The following is a 20,487-nucleotide window of genomic DNA, read 5'->3' as shown; positions in this document are numbered from 1 at the left end:
ATTGTTAATGTATCAAAGGGAAAGACAGCAGCAAAGTCTGCTGTCAATCTGAAGCAGTAAAGCTGCTAAATCAATTATTTTCTGGATACTCCATCTTGGATTTTATCTTCCTAACTGGCTCAACCATAATCACAAAGCTCTAGAGACAGGTACTGCCGCCCTAGTGCCTTTAGCGAGAGCTGCTATATATCTTTTTTCAAGAAAATGTCAGCTCTGCGATCCATGGGATCTTTAAGACGATATAAATCATCTGCCGGAAGAAAAAAAAAAAATCATAGATAGATTTTCCAGTGCTGGGTCAACTCTGGCTGGGCTCTTTCCAGGCTTCACATTCACCAGGCTCTAATTTGTACTAGATTTTTAGAGATGAGCGAGTACTATTCGATACTGCCGTTTCGAATAGCACGCTCCCATAGGAATGAATGGACGCAGGCCGGGTTAAGTGGCTGGACGCCGGCACAGGCTGCATGCCGGCTGCGTCTGTTCATTCCTATGGGAGTGTGCTATTTGAAACGGCAGTTTCGAATAGTACTCGCTCACCTCTAATGGTTTTAAATCTGGAGCCAAGATCAAATGACTGGAAACTTCCACTCCTTCTCCATAATAGATTTCAAGACTGGATGCCCATGAAGGACTGTCACCTTTTAGTCTTGGAAATAAAACAAAAACTCACTGTCCAGAGAGGACGAAACAGTTTGTTCTATTTCCAGAATTTTTTTTTTTTCTTCAGAAAATTACTGTTTGAATTTTTTGGATTTCTTCTTACTAGACACACAAGTTTAACTAAAGAAAGAATTTTTTAGCCTCCCTATCAGTCATCTGTTCATCCTTGCATACTGTATGACAGCCAACTAATGCATCACTTTGCTTTAGTCTTCTGCTTTGGTTTAAAAAAAGATACAAGAGGATTGGAAGGACAGGTTTGACTGAGTACAAATTATACGTATGTGAACCCCAGGACTGGGAAAATACGCACCAGCCCTCATAACAGCGGGGTTTTAAATAGGCAATCTCGCCATGTGAACCACGCCCTCTGTAACGTACATTGTACTTGCATCATCCTGGGATTTCTCCTGCCGCAACTCGATGCCAGCTCTGGTTCGGAACTTCCCTCCTCATGTCTACTCCTCCTTTGGACCAGTTCTCAAATGTGCATTGCACATAGGAGGACGCAATGCTGGCAGACACAGTGGCAGCTACAGCCGCATGCAGTAACAAGTATACGCGCTTCCACTAACCAGCTCCCCGAGCTGGAATTACAGCAAGTTCATACCTAAGTAGGGAAACTCTCCAGGTGCATCTCTCAGCTATCTGAGTACCCCTCAGACTTAGCCTGGGCAAATAAGGCAAAAAAAAAAAAAAAAAAAAAACCTGTAGGAAACCGACCCCCCCCCCCCAATCCCATCCCAGTGGGCCACATCAAGGAAAAGACCAAGGACAAAGAAAACACAAAGGGATAAAGGAAAGGGGGGGGCAGGGGGCAGGGGTTCTTATACTGTTAATCCTGTTAATTAACTGTTTGATTACTAAGTAGGTGGGCCAGTCCTGGTAGGAGTCAGAGGCAGGGCTAAACACCCCTCTGTACTGCCATGGGGACAAACAAAATATATATGTTGGCCTACTTACCATCAAATGGCTTTAATATAATCGAAACCAACACTGCTGAATAATTGGTTGACTGGATGATTAGCCTTACAAAGTATGTGACTATGCATGCGGTGCTATTCTTCCTGTCTGATGAATGCAATCCGCGACAGACCCTTTGGTGCAATCATGAACAGAGCCAAATATGACACCATGACAAACAATATAGACTGACAATTCCAGTTAAAAGACTGAAAAATTAAAAGGGTTATCCAGGATTTAGAAAACAAGTATGCTTTCTTATTCAAATCACTACAGACCTCAAATGAATTACGGACATAATGTCACTTCATGTGAAGAGATCAGCAGTGTTTTTTAATCCTAGATAACTCCTTTAAGGTTTATAATACAAAACCAATACTACAACCTCTATACATGGGAATGTCATCTTTTCCACTGACTGTTACAAATATCTGTGTTGGAAGTTTAAATTTTTTTTTTTTGTACTGAATAAAAACAAGTGAACTGTTTAGGATACCTTTATCCTGTCCATACAGGCTTCCATTTTGAGTTGCTCCACAGCTTTCCGTGCCTGAGAGATGCTAGTTGTACTGTTGTTAGAAAGTGTTTCCTTCATGGTTTGATCCTGATTAGAAAAAATAAAGTTATACAGCAGTATAGAATGACAATTCAAAATGTAATGTTATTAAAAGAAGAGTATATATGTAAAATATACAAACAGAAAACAAGCAGAGATGCCTTATAGGGCAATAAAGCATTGATAAGATTGATAGTTGATAACTTCCAAATAATAGCTCTAATTTTGTCTGAAGACATACCATATTTTTCGGACTATAAGGCGCAGTGGACTATAAGATGTACCTAGGTTTTAGAGGAGGAAAATAGGGAAACAAAATTTAAAGCAAAAAATGGTAAAATATTTAATATATGGAAGTTATAGTTTTGCAACAGCTGCAAGGCCACATTGACAGGTGACCCTGCAGCTGTACGGGGAAGCATAGAGCGGTTTTTTTTTTTGCAGGGTCAGGTGTGCTTTCTATTGCTTAGATCACCTTTTATTTAAATCAGAGGCAAAACGGTGAAAAAAAACCCCAAAAAACAACGGTTTGGCACTTTTGATTTTGACGCTCGCCATACAGGAAAAATATTGGTAGACCAGGCATTCTTGGACACACGGATACCTAATATATGTGTTTCACAGTAATTTTCTACTCTTATGTATATTTTAGGGAAAGGAGGTAATTTAGAAGTTTTATTTATTTTATATTATTTTTTAACTTTTTTTTAAACTATTTTATTAGCTCCCAAGGGGCTTGAACCTGCAATCATTTGATTGTAAGTCCCATAGACTACAATACAAGTGTATTGCAGTCTAAGGGAGATTCTGTACATTACTATTGTGGCTGGTCATAGACCAGTAATATTGCCATGACAGGTCTGGGAGCCTTCAGTAGGCTCCCGGCAGTCATAGGAACAGCCTGGGGGCTAAAAAGTGCGTGTTATAGTCCGAAAAATACAGTAGGCGGAATTTTTTTAAGAATGAAGCCTAGAATGCCAGTCTTTATAATCCATGTGCAGCTGAAGGATGTGCCTCATTTACGACGAGGGACACACCTCCTAATAAATAAGGTGCATAGTCCAGTGGGGCCGTGTGCCTACACTGCAGTCTATGCCAGCTCATACATTTCAGGCAGAATTTGTCCGAGAGATACCTCTTCCTAGACTTCAGTCTTCAAGGAACATAACATTTATTTCATCTTCAGATGGGAGAATATTATTAATACACATATAACCTTTACATGCAGTTACATTCTCAAATAGGGCAGGGCTTCAGCATACTATTATAGATGTAATAATTTCTCTTCAAATTTATGCCAGTGAACCAGCATAAACCTGGTGGGCCCCACCCATGCCCTTTCCAGGAAAAAGACAAGGGTAGCATAAAAATGCCACTCACAAATTTAAAAGTGGTGTAGAATGTTGGTGAACATTCTGGTGGTGACCCCCGCTGAGAAGAACGATTGTATCGTGCAACGAGAGTGCCTGGCAATCAAATGGGCTCTTGAAGTCCTAAGGTACTATCTCCTATGACGACACTTCACATTGGTTACAGACCATTCCCCACTAACTTGGATGGCTCACAATAAAGAAAAAAATGCCAGAGTCACCCGCTGGTTTTTGACTGTACAAGAGTACAGGTTCACGATTGAGCATAGAGCCAGACGACTCCAGGGAAGTGCGGATGCATTATCCCGAACACTGTGGCAGTGCAGAGGTAGCCGCTGTTGTCCGACCCCACAGGCTCAAACAAAGGGGGGGGGTATGTGAAGTGGAGAGGGGTATAGTGTGGGAGAACCGCTATTTTTCCCCAAGACTGTTGCAGTATGCACAGACGTTTAGCTTGTAGGTCCCGGACTGGAGTAAAGTTTGGGCCAGTCCTCCAGGGCAATCCATTCCAGTCTTGGGAATAGACCAGCAGAGCTCTGTAAGTAGCACAGGTGTGCTGGTTAGTGAGAGAGACTGAAACACTGACACAGTCAACCAGCCTGAGAAAGCTCTGCCAAAAGGACGCTGTTAAAGGGCCGGGTATGTGTACCCCTTGTTTACTTGTAAACCCTGTTTTGTTAGGCAGTAGGCAGCAGTAGGCAGCAGTAGGCTGACCCCCTGGTTAGTGAGGGAAGAAATCGTTTAGTAAGCTGCCGGACAGGCATAGGTCTTTATTTTCATTTGTTTGTTTTTGACATGCTAAGCTGCTGAGCAGCACTACCTGTACCTTTAAGCTTGTCTGCTGCAATAAAGACTGCTTTTGGGAAAGAAACCAGAGCTTCTGAATCCCCCCGTACATCACAGGGGTTAAATATATTTCTGCATATACAGTTTTATTTACTATACACCAAAAAACAACTGTGTAAGCAAAACAAATGTCCCAGAATTCCTTTACTGATAAAGAGATGAATGCCAGGGGCCATATGGTGGCTCAGTGGTTAGCACTGCAGCCTTGCAGCGCTGGAGTCCTGGTGTTCAAATCCTGCCAAGGGCAAAAAAAAAAAAACATCTGCAAGGAGTTTGTATGTTCTCCCCGTGATTGCATGGATTTCCATCCCATATTCCAAAGACATGCTGATAGGGAAAAATGTACATTGTGAGCTCTATGTGGGGCTCACAATCTACATAAAAAATAAAATAAAAAAAAGAGGTGAATGTCTTTCTCACCTCAAAAGGAGCACCACAATCACAGTAGAAAACCTAAAGAGAAGTGGCCCACCACAGATAAAACCGCTCAGAGAAGTGACGCTATTTGGACCCAACTACCATACAATTATACATGCTAGTTCCCTGTACACAGAAACCCAGGGATCAAATTTAACATGGCAAGGCTCAGTGAAATTGATTCTTTAAAACTCTTTTTCAGGTATGACTTTATAGAGGTTATGATGACGCAGACTATTTTATACACCCAGCAATACATTACTAAGAAACTTACAGTATTTCTTTCCTAACGCCAGTAGAATATAGGGCTTTTGAAGAAGCTGTTTAATATAATACGTCCATGCTCCAGTAGTCTCTAATATACCTGATTATTTAGTACAACAAGGTCCAGTACTTACCCTGAGATGACCCCAGTTTTGATTGTTACATAAACTGAGACCCCTAACAGACTAATTCAGTGCCCGGTTTACCCAAGCCTACATTAGTAAGAAGTGTATTTTCATTAACGAATCGCTTGTACGTTTTAACCCTTTCCCTGCCAGCCATGTATCTATACTGTACATCCTCCCAGGGTGGCACTTCTGTAGCAGAGGATGTATCTAATACATCCTTACTACTAATCCCGATATCTCAGGACTGGTTGGGGATATGAAGATGATTGTGGATTCAGTTAAAGATGAGTGTCTTCTTTTAAATAATAAATATCTTCATGATAGCCCTTACAGATCTGGAGCAATTCACTTTTGAAAACGCTATAGGCCTATTATAGATTGTTCTTCCCTTATAAATAGACCGCCTTATGTTTCTCCCTTATAATAGTCCCCCTTATTATAATTTCCTCTTATAATAGCCCTATGTATTTAACAGTCTCCACCTTATAACTATCCACCTTCTAATAGTCTCTCCCTGTTAGGATTGTGCAGAAGCTGCGGCTATGAGATGGGCGTCGCTGCCTGTTCTTCTGTACAGTCCAGGGTTGCAGGGGTTAACCTGCCTTGCAACAGCCGGGTGTGGGCGAGTCTTTGATGGACTGGTGTGTCGACCAATAGACGCTCGGATTGGGCAGCTGGGCTATTTTGTGGTGACCGTCCCTTGCCTATATAAGGGGGCTGGCCTGATCGCCCGGCGCTCTAAGATCCACTCTCAAATCTGAAATCTTAAATGGTGTGTGTATGTGTGATTGGGTTCCAGCCTGTATAACCATAGTTGGCCTAGCTAGAAATTATCCCTGAGACAGCAATGCCACTGGTAGTCAGGCAGCATGCTGCCTTGTATGGTGTGTGGTAGAATCTCAGTTGGCCTTAGCTAGCTTCACCCTTCAGTCAGTGTTCACACAGAGTTTGTTTGGCAGTAAGCAGCCTTGGTGGTTGGGTGGAACTGGAAGCACACAGTGTTACTTGGTCTCTGGCTAGTCCAGGAGTTCTGGCTAGCCAGTTTATTGGTAGCAGCTGCTCTAACTGCACAGGACTCTGTGAATGGTAACAGAGGTCACCTGGTTGTTTTATTTAGTTGGCAGCGACACTAACTGTCAAACAGTGTTCACACCAGGTTGTTTCGCAGTTCAGAAGCCCACTGGGCTCCGCAGGATTTTCATTTTAGTTTTTTTAATAAATCCTGCTAACCATAACACTCCCTTATAATAGCCCCCTTATATATAAAAGTCTCCCCCTTTATATATAACAGACTTTTCCATATATAATAGTTCCTCTCTTATATGTAACAGCCCCATATATATTTATAAATAAACAGCTTCCCCCTTATAAGAGCCCCCTTATATATAATAGTCCCGCTTTTATATAACAGTTCCCCTTTATAATAGCCCTCTTAGATATAATTCCTCTCTTATAATAAAGTTCTTTATATAGGATAGTTCTTCGCCTATAGTAGCCTCCTTATATATTATAGCCCCTTTTATACATAATAATGACACTCTTCCAATAGTGCCCCTTATGAATAATAGTTCCTCCATTATAAATACTAGCCCCCTTATATTTAATAGTTCCCCCACTATAAATATTAGCCCCCCAATAAATTATCAGGTAATCACTTTCCCTTACCAGAAAACAATAAACCTTTTGCTCACCTTACTATGCTCCCACGATGAGCGGAGCAGCCAAAGTCTCTCCCTGTAGTGGGGAGCGATGCAATAACGTCATCACGCCACCTGAACCGCACTGTCCTGTGCGTTACCGGCGGTCCTCTATGGCAGAGCAGGAACTTTTTAGCTCCTCACTATGTCATAGGATTAAACTGTATCGATGTGCACAGCACAGTATGCAAATACACCTGGGATTCAAGCAATCAGGCTAAAAGCAGTTGCACAGTTTGCCCCCTCACCGCTCCTACACTGGCCCTGCCACTACCTACAACACAGGTATCTAATGGAAGAGAGCTGGGCCTACTGCATAGCTCCCTAAACACAATATGCAGTAGTATTACTCACAAGTGGTTTTCCCAGGAGCAGTGATACCTGAGTGCTGTCTGCCCTTATATACACACTTCAAGAAACAAGGAATTAACCCCACTCATCCTGAAGTGGCTGAACAGAGCATAGACACACCCAACTTTCCCTACTCTAGCAGTCAGACCTTTTTACAAGGGTTTTGGTATGTGACAGGAACAGGCATTTCCCCTTGTCCTGTCACTATATTTATTCACACACATGTGCCCAAGAGCCATATGAGGTCTTAATGTTTGCGAGAGAAATTTTTCTTCGTGATGCTATTAGAGATGAGCGAACACTAAAATGTTCGAGGTTCGAAATTCGATTCGAACAGCCGCTCAATGTTCGTGTGTTCGAACGGGTTTCGAACCCCATTATAGTCTATGGGGAACAGATACTCGTTAAGGGGGAAACCCAAATCCGTGTCTGGAGGGTCACCAAGTCCACTATGACACCCCAGGAAATGATGCCAACACCTCTGGAATGACACTGGGACAGCAGGGGAAGCATGTCTGGGGGCATCTAACACACCAAAGACCCTCTATTACCCCAACATCACAGCCTAACAACTACACACTTTACACACTCAATACCACCTCTCTGACAGTAGGAAAAAGTGTATTTGGCACTTGCAGTGAGGAGAGCTTGTCACCAGCAGTGAATTTGGCCCTTGTAGTAAGTTGAGGTTGGCACCAACATTTGTTTTGAAAATCAGGGTGGATTGAGCCTCTAACCAGCAGAGTTTGGGCAAATTCATGGTGGAGGGAGCCTCTAAACAGCCCAGTTTGGGCAAATTCATGGTGGAGGGAGCCTCTAAAAACCCCAGTTTGGACCAATTCATGGTGGAGGGAGCCTCTAACCAGCCCAGTTTGGGCAAATTCATGGTGGAGGGAGCCTCTAACCAGCCCAGTTTGGGCAAATTCATGGTGGAGGGAGCCTCTAACCAGCCCAGTTTGGACCAATTAATGGTGGAGGGAGCCTCTAACCAGCCCAGTTTGGACCAATTAATGGTGGAGGGAGCCTCTAACCACCCCAGTTTGGACCAATTCATGGTGGAGGGAGCCTCTAAACAGCCAAGTTTGGACCAATTCATGGTGGAGGGAGCCTCTAAAAACCCCAGTTTGGACCAATTCATGGTGGAGGGAGCCTCTAACCAGCCCAGTTTGGGCAAATTCATGGTGGAGGGAGCCTCTAAACAGCCCAGTTTGGACCAATTCATGGTGGAGGGAGCCTCTAACCAGCCCAGTTTGGACCAATTAATGGTGGAGGGAGCCTCTAACCAGCCCAGTTTGGACCAATTAATGGTGGAGGGAGCCTCTAACCAGCCCAGTTTGGACCAATTAATGGTGGAGGGAGCCTCTAACCACCCCAGTTTGGACCAATTCATGGTGGAGGGAGCCTCTAAACAGCCAAGTTTGGACCAATTCATGGTGGAGGGAGCCTCTAAAAACCCCAGTTTGGACCAATTCATGGTGGAGGGAGCCTCTAACCAGCCCAGTTTGGGCAAATTCATGGTGGAGGGAGCCTCTAACCAGCCCAGTTTGGACCAATTAATGGTGGAGGGAGCCGCTAAACAGCCCAGTTTGGGCAAATTCATGGTGGAGGGAGCCTCTAAACAGCCCAGTTTGGACCAATTCATGGTGGAGGGAGCCTCTAAAAAACCCAGTTTGGACCAATTCATGGTGGAGGGAGCCTCTAAACAGCCCAGTTTGGGCAAATTCATGGTGGAGGGAGCCTCTAAACAGCCCAGTTTGGGCAAATTCATGGTGGAGGGAGCCTCTAACCAGCCCAGTTTGGACCAATTAATGGTGGAGGGAGCCTCTAAACAGCCAAGTTTTGGGAAATTCATGGTGGAGGGAGCCTCTAACCAGCCCAGTTTGGACCAATTCATGGTGGAGGGAGCCTCTAAACAGCCCAGTTTGGGCAAATTCATGGTGGAGGGAGCCTCTAAAAAACCCAGTTTGGACCAATTCATGGTGGAGGGAGCCTCTAACCAGCCCAGTTTGGACCAATTAATGGTGGAGGGAGCCTCTAAACAGCCAAGTTTGGACCAATTCATGGTGGAGGGAGCCTCTAAAACCCCCAGTTTGGACCAATTCATGGTGGAGGGAGCCTCTAACCAGCCCAGTTTGGGCAAATTCATGGTGGAGGGAGCCTCTAAACAGCCCAGTTTGGGCAAATTCATGGTGGAGGGAGCCTCTAACCAGCCCAGTTTGGACCAATTAATGGTGGAGGGAGCCTCTAACCAGCCCAGTTTGGACCAATTAATGGTGGAGGGAGCCGCTAAACAGCCCAGTTTGGGCAAATTCATGGTGGAGGGAGCCTCTAAACAGCCCAGTTTGGACCAATTCATGGTGGAGGGAGCCTCTAAAAAACCCAGTTTGGACCAATTCATGGTGAAGGGAGCCTCTAAACAGCCCAGTTTGGGCAAATTCATGGTGGAGGGAGCCTCTAAACAGCCCAGTTTGGGCAAATTCATGGTGGAGGGAGCCTCTAACCAGCCCAGTTTGGACCAATTAATGGTGGAGGGAGCCTCTAAACAGCCAAGTTTTGGGAAATTCATGGTGGAGGGAGCCTCTAACCAGCCCAGTTTGGACCAATTCATGGTGGAGGGAGCCTCTAAACAGCCCAGTTTGGGCAAATTCATGGTGGAGGGAGCCTCTAAAAAACCCAGTTTGGACCAATTCATGGTGGAGGGAGCCTCTAACCAGCCCAGTTTGGACCAATTAATGGTGGAGGGAGCCTCTAAACAGCCAAGTTTGGACCAATTCATGGTGGAGGGAGCCTCTAAAAACCCCAGTTTGGACCAATTCATGGTGGAGGGAGCCTCTAACCAGCCCAGTTTGGGCAAATTCATGGTGGAGGGAGCCTCTAAACAGCCCAGTTTGGGCAAATTCATGGTGGAGGGAGCCTCTAACCAGCCCAGTTTGGACCAATTAATGGTGGAGGGAGCCTCTAACCAGCCCAGTTTGGACCAATTAATGGTGGAGGGAGCCTCTAACCACCCCAGTTTGGACCAATTCATGGTGGAGGGAGCCTCTAAACAGCCAAGTTTGGACCAATTCATGGTGGAGGGAGCCTCTAAAAACCCCAGTTTGGACCAATTCATGGTGGAGGGAGCCTCTAACCAGCCCAGTTTGGGCAAATTCATGGTGGAGGGAGCCTCTAAACAGCCCAGTTTGGGCAAATTCATGGTGGAGGGAGCCTCTAACCAGCCCAGTTTGGACCAATTAATGGTGGAGGGAGCCGCTAAACAGCCCAGTTTGGGCAAATTCATGGTGGAGGGAGCCTCTAAACAGCCCAGTTTGGGCAAATTCATGGTGGAGGGAGCCTCTAACCAGCCCAGTTTGGACCAATTAATGGTGGAGGGAGCCTCTAAACAGCCAAGTTTTGGGAAATTCATGGTGGAGGGAGCCTCTAACCAGCCCAGTTTGGACCAATTCATGGTGGAGGGAGCCTCTAAACAGCCCAGTTTGGGCAAATTCATGGTGGAGGGAGCCTCTAAAAAACCCAGTTTGGACCAATTCATGGTGGAGGGAGCCTCTAACCAGCCCAGTTTGGACCAATTAATGGTGGAGGGAGCCTCTAAACAGCCAAGTTTGGACCAATTCATGGTGGAGGGAGCCTCTAAAAACCCCAGTTTGGACCAATTCATGGTGGAGGGAGCCTCTAACCAGCCCAGTTTGGACCAATTAATGGTGGAGGGAGCCTCTAACCAGCCCAGTTTGGACCAATTAATGGTGGAGGGAGCCTCTAACCACCCCAGTTTGGACCAATTCATGGTGGAGGGAGCCTCTAAACAGCCAAGTTTGGACCAATTCATGGTGGAGGGAGCCTCTAAAAACCCCAGTTTGGACCAATTCATGGTGGAGGGAGCCTCTAAACAGCCCAGTTTGGGCAAATTCATGGTGGAGGGAGCCTCTAACCAGCAGAGTTGTGGGAAAGCAGGGTGGAGGGAGCCTCTAACCAGCAGAGTTGGTGGAAATCAGGGTGGAGGGAGCCTCTAACCAGCAGAGTTGGGGGAAATCATGTTGGAGGGAGCCTAGTATTAGCAGAATTGTGCAACGCTTATGGTGGATGAGTATGAGGATGCGGAGGAATTGGAGAGGTTGAGTACAGACATGGAGTTTCATGTTGGGGTGCTTTACACAGGTGGGCACAAAAATGAAGGCTCTATCCAGTGGTGGTTCATTTTTATCAAAGTGAGCCGGTCGGCACTCTCAGCTGACAGACGGGTGCGCTTGTCAGTGATGATGCCACCGGCTGCACTGAACACCCTCTCAGATAGGACGCTGGCGGCAGGACAGGACAGCACCTCCAAGGCATATAGGGCAAGTTCAAGCCACAGGTCCAACTTCGACACCCAATACGTGTAGGGCGCAGAGGGGTCGGAGAGGACAGGGCTGTGGTCGGAAAGGTATTCCCGCAACATGCGCCTATACTTCTCACGCCTGGTGACACTAGGACCCTCCGTGGCGGCACTTTGGCGAGGGGGTGCCATCAAGGTGTCCCAGACCTTAGACAGTGTGCCCCTCGTTTGTGTGGACCGGTGAGAACTTGGTTGCCTACTGGAGGAACTGCCCTCCCTGCCGCCAACGTCACATGCTGGAAACATCTCCATCATATTCTGCACCAATTGCCTGTGGCAAGCATTGATGCGATTGGCCCTCCCCTCTACCGGAATAAAAGATGAGATGTTGTTTTTATACCGGGGGTCAAGGATAGCAAAGATCCAGTACTGGTTGTCCTCCATGATTTTGACAATACGCTTGTCGGTTGTAAAGCACCCCAACATGAACTCAGCCATGTCTGCCACAGTGTTAGTTGGCATGACTCCTCTGGCCCCACCGGAAAGTTCAATCTCCATTTCCTCCTCATCCTCCATGTCTACCCATCCGCGCTGCAACAATGGGACGATTCGAAGTTGCCCGGAAGCCTCCTGTATCACCATCACATCATCGGACAACTCTTCTTCCTCCTCCTCCTCCTCCTCCTCCTCCTCCTCCATTAAACGCAGTGAAGCGGACAGATGTGTGGACCTACTCTCCAGCTGTGACGGATCGGATGCTATCCCTAACTCCTCTGTGTGATCTGAGTTATCCCTGATGTCAATCAGGGATTCTCTCAGAACACACAAGAGCGGGATTGTAAGGCTCACCATCGCATCCTCAGAGCTCACCCTCCTTGTGGACTCCTCAAAGACCCGTAGGATGTCACAAAGGTCTCTCATCCATGGCCACTCATGGATGTGAAACTGAGGCAGCTGACTTTGTGGCACCCTAGGGTTTTGTAGCTGGTATTCCATCAAAGGTCTCTGCTGCTCAACCACTCTATTCAACATCTGAAACGTTGAGTTCCAGCGTGTGGGGACGTCGCACAAAAGCCGGTGTTGTGGCACATGCAGGCGTTGCTGGAGAGATTTTAAGCTAGCAGCGGCTACTGTCGACTTGCGAAAGTGGGCGCACATGCGCCGCACTTTCACCAGTAGCTCTGGAACATTGGGGTAGCTCTTTAGGAAACGTTGCACCACTAGGTTGAAGACGTGGGCCAGGCATGGAACATGTTGGAGTCCGGCAAGCTCCAGAGCTGCTACCAGGTTCCGGCCGTTATCACAAACGACCATGCCTGGGCCCAGGTGCAGCGGCTCAAACCATATTGCCGTCTCATCGAGGAGGGCATCCCTCACCTCGGAGGCAGTGTGCTGTCTGTCCCCCAAGCTGATCAGCTTCAGCACAGCCTGCTGACGTCTACCAACGCCAGTGCTGCAACGTTTCCAACTCGTAGCTGGGGTCAATCTAACAGCGGAGGAGGAGGCGGTGGCGGAGGAGGAGGCGGTGGCGGAGGAGGAGGCGGTAGAGGAGGAGGAGGGGGGTGTTCTTCTCGTGTCCCTGCCAGGAATGTTAGGCGGGGAGACGAGGTACACCGGGCCAGTTTGGGAAGCAGTCCCAGCCTCAACTACATTCACCCAGTGTGCCGTCAGTGAAATGTAGCGTCCCTGTCCGCATGCACTTGTCCACGCGTCGGTGGTCAAGTGGACCTTTGTGCAAAGCGCGGAACTAAGGGCCCGCCTGATGTTGAGTGACACGTGCTGGTGCAAGGCGGGGACGGCACACCGGGAGAAGTAGTGACGGCTAGGGACGGCATAGCGAGGTGCCGCAGTTGCCATCAGGTCCAGGAAGGCGGGAGTTTCAACAAGCCGGAACGCCAACATCTCCTGGGCCAGCAGTTTAGCGATGTTGGCGTTCAAGGCTTGCGCGTGTGGGTGGTTAGCAGTGTATTTCTGCCGCCGCTCCAATGTCTGAGAGATGGTGGGTTGTTGTAAAGAAACGCCTGATGGTGCCTTTGATGGTGCAGGAGAAGGAGATAAGACAGGACCAGGGGAGGATGAGGTAGAAGTCAACAAAGTGGCGGAGGCAGATGAAGTGGTGTCCTGGCTCGTCCTCTGGAGTGCATCGCCAGCACAGTCAGCAGTGGCAGTGGCAGAGGCAGTGGCAGTGGCAGTGGCGTGAACGGCAGGCGGCCTTTGTCCTGCCGTTGCTGCCTGCCACTGATTCCAGTGCTTGGATTCCAAATGACGGCGCATTGAAGTGGTGGACAGGTTGCTCTTCTCAGAGCCCCTAATCAATTTCGAGAGGCAAATTGTGCAGACAACACTATATCTGTCCTCGGCGCATTCCTTGAAAAAACTCCACACCTTCGAGAAACGTGCCCTCGAGGTGGGAGTTTTTCGGGGCTGGGTACGAACTGGAACATCTTGGGAGATTCCGGGTGTGGCCTGGCTTCGCCTAAGCTGCTGACCTCTGCCTCTGCCTCTAGCTACCCTTTTTGGTGCTGCACCTGCCTCAACATCCACACTACTTTCCCCGCTTGACATCCCCCCTGTCCAGGTCGGGTCAGTGTCCTCATCATCCACCACTTCCTCTTCCAACTCCTGTCTCATCTCCTCCTCCCGCACAATGCGCCGGTCAACTGGATGCCCTGACGGCAACTGCGTCACATCATCGTCGATGAGGGTGGGTTGCTGGTCATCCACCACCAAATCGAACGGAGATGGAGGAGACTCTAGTGTTTGAGCATCTGGACACAGATGCTCCTCTGTTAGGTTCGTGGAATCGTGACGTGGAGAGGCAGGTTGAGGGACAATGAAAGGAGCGGAGAACAGCTCTGGGGAGCAGGGACAGTTTGGGTTATTGTTCTGTAAAGCTTCGGAATTTTGGGAGGAAGGAAGACAAGACTGTTGGGTAATAGGAGGAGAGGAGGCAGAGTCTGACTGGCTGCTGGACAATGTGCTGTAAGCGTTCTCTGACAGCCATTGCAAGACCTGTTCCTGGTTCTCGGGCCTACTAAGGTTTGTACCCTGCAGTTTAGTTAATGTGGCAAGCAACCCTGGCACTGTGGAGTGGCGCAATGCTTGCTGCCCCACAGGAGTAGGCACGGGACGCCCTGTGGCTTCACTGCTACCTTGCTCCCCAGAACCATTCCCCCGACCTCGCCCACGGCCTCGTCCACGTCCCTTTCCGGGAGCCTTGCGCATTTTGAATTCCTAGTTAGAAATTGGCACTGTATACCAGTAGTAAAAATTGTGGGTGCACGTAACCCCAATATATTCTTTGAATTCCCAGTCAGACACTGGCACTATATGGCAGTAGCAAGAAATGAGGGTATTTGTATTCCCAATATATTCTTTGAATTCCCAGTCAGACAATGGCACTGTATACCAGTAGTAAAAATTGTGGGTGCACGTAACCCCAATATATTCTTTGAATTACCAGTCAGAAACTGGCACTATATGGCAGTAGCAAGAAATGAGGGTATTTGTATTCCCAATATATTCTTTGAATTCCCAGTCAGACACTGGCACTATATGGCAGTAGCAAGAAATGAGGGTATTTGTATTCCCAATATATTCTTTGAATTCCCAGTCAGACAATGGCACTGTATACCAGTAGTAAAAATTGTGGGTGCACGTAACCACAATATATTCTTTGAATTACCAGTCAGAAACTGGCACTATATGGCAGTAGCAAGAAATGAGGGTATTTATAACCCCAATATATTCTTTGAATTCCCAGTCAGACAATGGCACTGTATACCAGTAGTAAAAATTGTGGGTGCACGTAACCCCAATATATTCTTTGAATTACCAGTCAGAAACTGGCACTATATGGCAGTAGCAAGAAATGAGGGTATTTGTATTCCCAATATATTCTTTGAATTCCCAGTCAGACACTGGCACTATATGGCAGTAGCAAGAAATGAGGGTATTTGTATTCCCAATATATTCTTTGAATTCCCAGTCAGACAATGGCACTGTATACCAGTAGTAAAAATTGTGGGTGCACGTAACCCCAATATATTCTTTGAATTCCCAGTCAGACACTGGCACTATATGGCAGTAGCAAGAAATGAGGGTATTTGTATTCCCAATATATTCTTTGAATTCCCAGTCAGACAATGGCACTGTATACCAGTAGTAAAAATTGTGGGTGCACGTAACCCCAATATATTCTTTGAATTCCCAGTCAGACACTGGCACTATATGGCAGTAGCAAGAAATGAGGGTATTTGTATTCCCAATATATTCTTTGAATTCCCAGTCAGACAATGGCACTGTATACCAGTAGTAAAAATTGTGGGTGCACGTAACCCCAATATATTCTTTGAATTCCCAGTCAGACACTGGCACTATATGGCAGTAGCAAGAAATGAGGGTATTTGTATTCCCAATATATTCTTTGAATTCCCAGTCAGACAATGGCACTGTATACCAGTAGTAAAAATTGTGGGTGCACGTAACCCCAATATATTCTTTGAATTCCCAGTCAGACACTGGCACTATATGGCAGTAGCAAGAAATGAGGGTATTTGTATTCCCAATATATTCTTTGAATTCCCAGTCAGACAATGGCACTGTATACCAGTAGTAAAAATTGTGGGTGCACGTAACCCCAATATATTCTTTGAATTCCCAGTCAGACACTGGCACTATATGGCAGTAGCAAGAAATGAGGGTATTTGTATTCCCAATATATTCTTTGAATTCCCAGTCAGACAATGGCACTGTATACCAGTAGTAAAAATTGTGGGTGCACGTAACCCCAATATATTCTTTGAATTCCCAGTCAGACACTGGCACTATATGGTAGTAGCAAGAAATGAGGGTATTTGTATTCCCAATATATTCTTTGAATTCCCAGTCAGACAATGGCACTGTATACCAGTAGTAAAAATTGTGGGTGCACGTAACCACAATATATTCTTTGAATTACCAGTCAGAAACTGGCACTATATGGCAGTAGCAAGAAATGAGGGTATTTATAACCCCAATATATTCTTTGAATTCCCAGTCAGACAATGGCACTGTATACCAGTAGTAAAAATTGTGGGTGCACGTAACCCCAATATATTCTTTGAATTACCAGTCAGAAACTGGCACTATATGGCAGTAGCAAGAAATGAGGGTATTTATAACCCCAATATATTCTTTGAATTCCCAGTCAGACAATGGCACTGTATACCAGTAGTAAAAATTGTGGGTGCACGTAACCCCAATATATTCTTTGAATTACCAGTCAGAAACTGGCACTATATGGCAGTAGCAAGAAATGAGGGTATTTGTATTCCCAATATATTCTTTGAATTCCCAGTCAGACACTGGCACTATATGGCAGTAGCAAGAAATGAGGGTATTTGTATTCCCAATATATTCTTTGAATTCCCAGTCAGACAATGGCACTGTATACCAGTAGTAAAAATTGTGGGTGCACGTAACCCCAATATATTCTTTGAATTCCCAGTCAGACACTGGCACTATATGGCAGTAGCAAGAAATGAGGGTATTTGTATTCCCAATATATTCTTTGAATTCCCAGTCAGACAATGGCACTGTATACCAGTAGTAAAAATTGTGGGTGCACGTAACCCCAATATATTCTTTGAATTCCCAGTCAGACACTGGCACTATATGGCAGTAGCAAGAAATGAGGGTATTTATAACCCCAATATATTCTTTGAATTCCCAGTCAGACAATGGCACTGTATACCAGTAGTAAAAATTGTGGGTGCACGTAACCCCAATATATTCTTTGAATTACCAGTCAGAAACTGGCACTATATGGCAGTAGCAAGAAATGAGGGTATTTATAACCCCAATATATTCTTTGAATTCCCAGTCAGACAATGGCACTGTATACCAGTAGTAAAAATTGTGGGTGCACGTAACCCCAATATATTCTTTGAATTCCCAGTCAGACACTGGCACTATATGGCAGTAGCAAGAAATGAGGGTATTTGTATTCCCAATATATTCTTTGAATTCCCAGTCAGACAATGGCACTGTATACCAGTAGTAAAAATTGTGGGTGCACGTAACCCCAATATATTCTTTGAATTCCCAGTCAGACACTGGCACTATATGGCAGTAGCAAGAAATGAGGGTATTTGTATTCCCAATATATTCTTTGAATTCCCAGTCAGACAATGGCACTGTATACCAGTAGTAAAAATTGTGGGTGCACGTAACCCCAATATATTCTTTGAATTCCCAGTCAGACACTGGCACTATATGGCAGTAGCAAGAAATGAGGGTATTTGTATTCCCAATATATTCTTTGAATTCCCAGTCAGACAATGGCACTGTATACCAGTAGTAAAAATTGTGGGTGCACGTAACCCCAATATATTCTTTGAATTCCCAGTCAGACACTGGCACTATATGGCAGTAGCAAGAAATGAGGGTATTTGTATTCCCAATATATTCTTTGAATTCCCAGTCAGACAATGGCACTGTATACCAGTAGTAAAAATTGTGGGTGCACGTAACCCCAATATATTCTTTGAATTCCCAGTCAGACACTGGCACTATATGGCAGTAGCAAGAAATGAGGGTATTTGTATTCCCAATATATTCTTTGAATTCCCAGTCAGACAATGGCACTGTATACCAGTAGTAAAAATTGTGGGTGTATATAGCCCCAATTCTATTGCTAGGGGACTTGCAGGGTATTTCTGGGGTGAAGGTGGGGGGGCACACCGTTGGAACGGGTATCGGGGTATATATCGGGTATACGGGAATACACTGACAGTGTATTCCATTCAGGATCCTGGGAAAGCTGGGTTGCGGCGATTGAGCCCGTCAGTGCCACGTTACACTGACAAGCTTCTCCCTGGAATTTAGCTCTTATAAGAGCTGTTGGTTGTCTTCTCCTTCCTATCCTAGCCTGTCCCTGCCTACCCAGAATCTAAGCCCTAGCTAGCTGGACGGAAACCTCCGTCCTCGGTGAATTGCAAGCTCAGAATGACGCGAACCTGGGCGGCGCTGTTCTTTTAAATTAGAGGTCACATGTTTTCGGCAGCCAATGGGTTTTGCCTACTTTTCTCAACGTCACCGGTGTCGTAGTTCCTGTCCCACCTACCCTGCGCTGTTATTGGAGCAAAAAAGGCGCCAGGGAAGGTGGGAGGGGAATCGAGTAATGGCGCACTTTACCACGCGGTGTTCGATTCGATTCGAACATGCCGAACAGCCTAATATCCGATCGAACATGAGTTCGATAGAACACTGTTCGCTCATCTCTAGATGCTATCATTAATTATTCTGTACCATGTGCTGGAAAGCTGGAAAAAAATTCAGAATGAGGTGGATTTGAAGAAAAAGTGCATTTACGTGATTGTCTTACAGGATTCATTTTTATGGCGTTTACTGTACAACCAAAATGACATGTCATCTGTATTCTGTTTCTTTACGAATCCAAGGATACCAAATTTATATTGCTTTATTTACATTTTAAATCGTTAACAAAAATCCAAAACTGCCAAATTTTTTATATTTTTTTTCTAAAAGTCGCCATATTCTGACACCTGTAACTTTTTTATACTTCCATGTACAGGGATGTATGGGGTGTCTATTTTGTGGCGTCAGGCGTACTTTTTATTTTATACCATTTTGGGGAATTGCTATTGCTTTTATCACTTTTTATTCGAATTTTTATCAGTGAAAAACGGCAGTTTGGCACTTTTGACGGCGCTTACCAAATTAAAAATATTTTTAAAGATTTGCAGACCGGGTGTTTTTGGACACAGGGATACCTAATGTGTAGGAGTTTTTCAGTATATGAGTACTTTTATATGTGTTCTAGGGAAGGGGGGGGGATGATTTGAATTTTTAATACGGTTTAATTTTTTTATATTTTTTTTATTTTTGCATTTATTAGACATCCTAGGGGGTCTTGAACCCCAGGGGGTGCAATCACTAATGGAATGCATTACATTGCTAATGCATTGCAATAAATTGCAAAAAATCGTCATTTCTTTTATAGACTGTAAAAGAAAATCATTGCAGACAGGTTGGGCAGTCTTTACAAGGCTCCCGGCTGTCATGCCAACGTGATGTCGGCCCTGGACCTTGCTCAGGGTGCCCGAGATCACTGGCAAAATGGCAGTATACACGCACCACTGGGAAAATGGCACCTCGGTCAGCTTTGACTGAGGTGCCAGAAGAGTTAATGCCCTCAATCGGTGGTGTATAAAACAGCAGACACCAGGCGGCTATGGCAGCCGCCTAGCTCCCTTGTGGACACTATAGTTAAACACCTGGCATCCGCCGTACTAGTACGGAAGATGTCAGGAACGGGTTAACAACAAGAAGGCCTTTTGTCTCACATCTTAACAAATTTTGAACAAATGTTCATTTGATTTAATGACCTTGATGGCTGAATATCTACAAATAGAAATCTCTATAATCTAAGAGAAGATCACCGCTACTGAATTTCAATCAACTCTCCAGCACCAAAGAGAAAGTCACCTCGTACATCTCTAATCTAAAGAAAGGAATCCGAAAGAAAAGAAAAGACCGACACAATGACAACAATGGAGTAGATTGATGGCTGGGAGACTGCTTGCAGTTCCATGCTTTAAAAGAAGCTCTTCCTGGCTCTCTCTCTTCAAGTGGATGACAAAACACCCGAAGAAAACCAGACAAGGGGGCAATATCACCGGCATCAATGTCACATCCATGAATACTGTACATGATCACAGGTAGGGAACAATCCAACATCATCAACATTTCTTCCACAAATTTAGGGTCCAGCACACCTTACATTGTTACAGAAAGGACTACATTTGTCCAACACAAATAGTATAGATATAACACATTCCAGTTGGACATAGACGGGAACTTAAAACTTAAAGACCAATTCGAACAGAAATATTATACCACCAAACAGACCCCAGCT

At 45.5% G+C, this 20,487-nt stretch overlaps 1 protein-coding gene across 1 annotated transcript in view; it reads right to left on the bottom strand.

Annotated features, from left to right (window-relative positions):
- GNG4 (G protein subunit gamma 4) overlaps positions 1 to 20,487 on the bottom strand; it is a 78,236-nt gene that overhangs the window by 44,206 nt on the left and 13,543 nt on the right. Inside the window, exon 3 of the mRNA XM_075267813.1 lies at positions 2,123 to 2,230. Coding sequence (XP_075123914.1) covers positions 2,123 to 2,221 — 99 coding nt within the window. The 5' untranslated portion in view covers positions 2,222 to 2,230. The remainder of the gene's footprint in view (positions 1 to 2,122; positions 2,231 to 20,487) is intronic.

The sequence above is a fragment of the Leptodactylus fuscus genome, chromosome 3, assembly GCF_031893055.1.
Source record: "Leptodactylus fuscus isolate aLepFus1 chromosome 3, aLepFus1.hap2, whole genome shotgun sequence".
Classification (NCBI taxonomy): domain Eukaryota; kingdom Metazoa; phylum Chordata; class Amphibia; order Anura; family Leptodactylidae; genus Leptodactylus; species Leptodactylus fuscus.
Note: the sequence above shows the minus strand (reverse complement) of the source record. Positions and strands in the feature narration are given on the sequence as shown.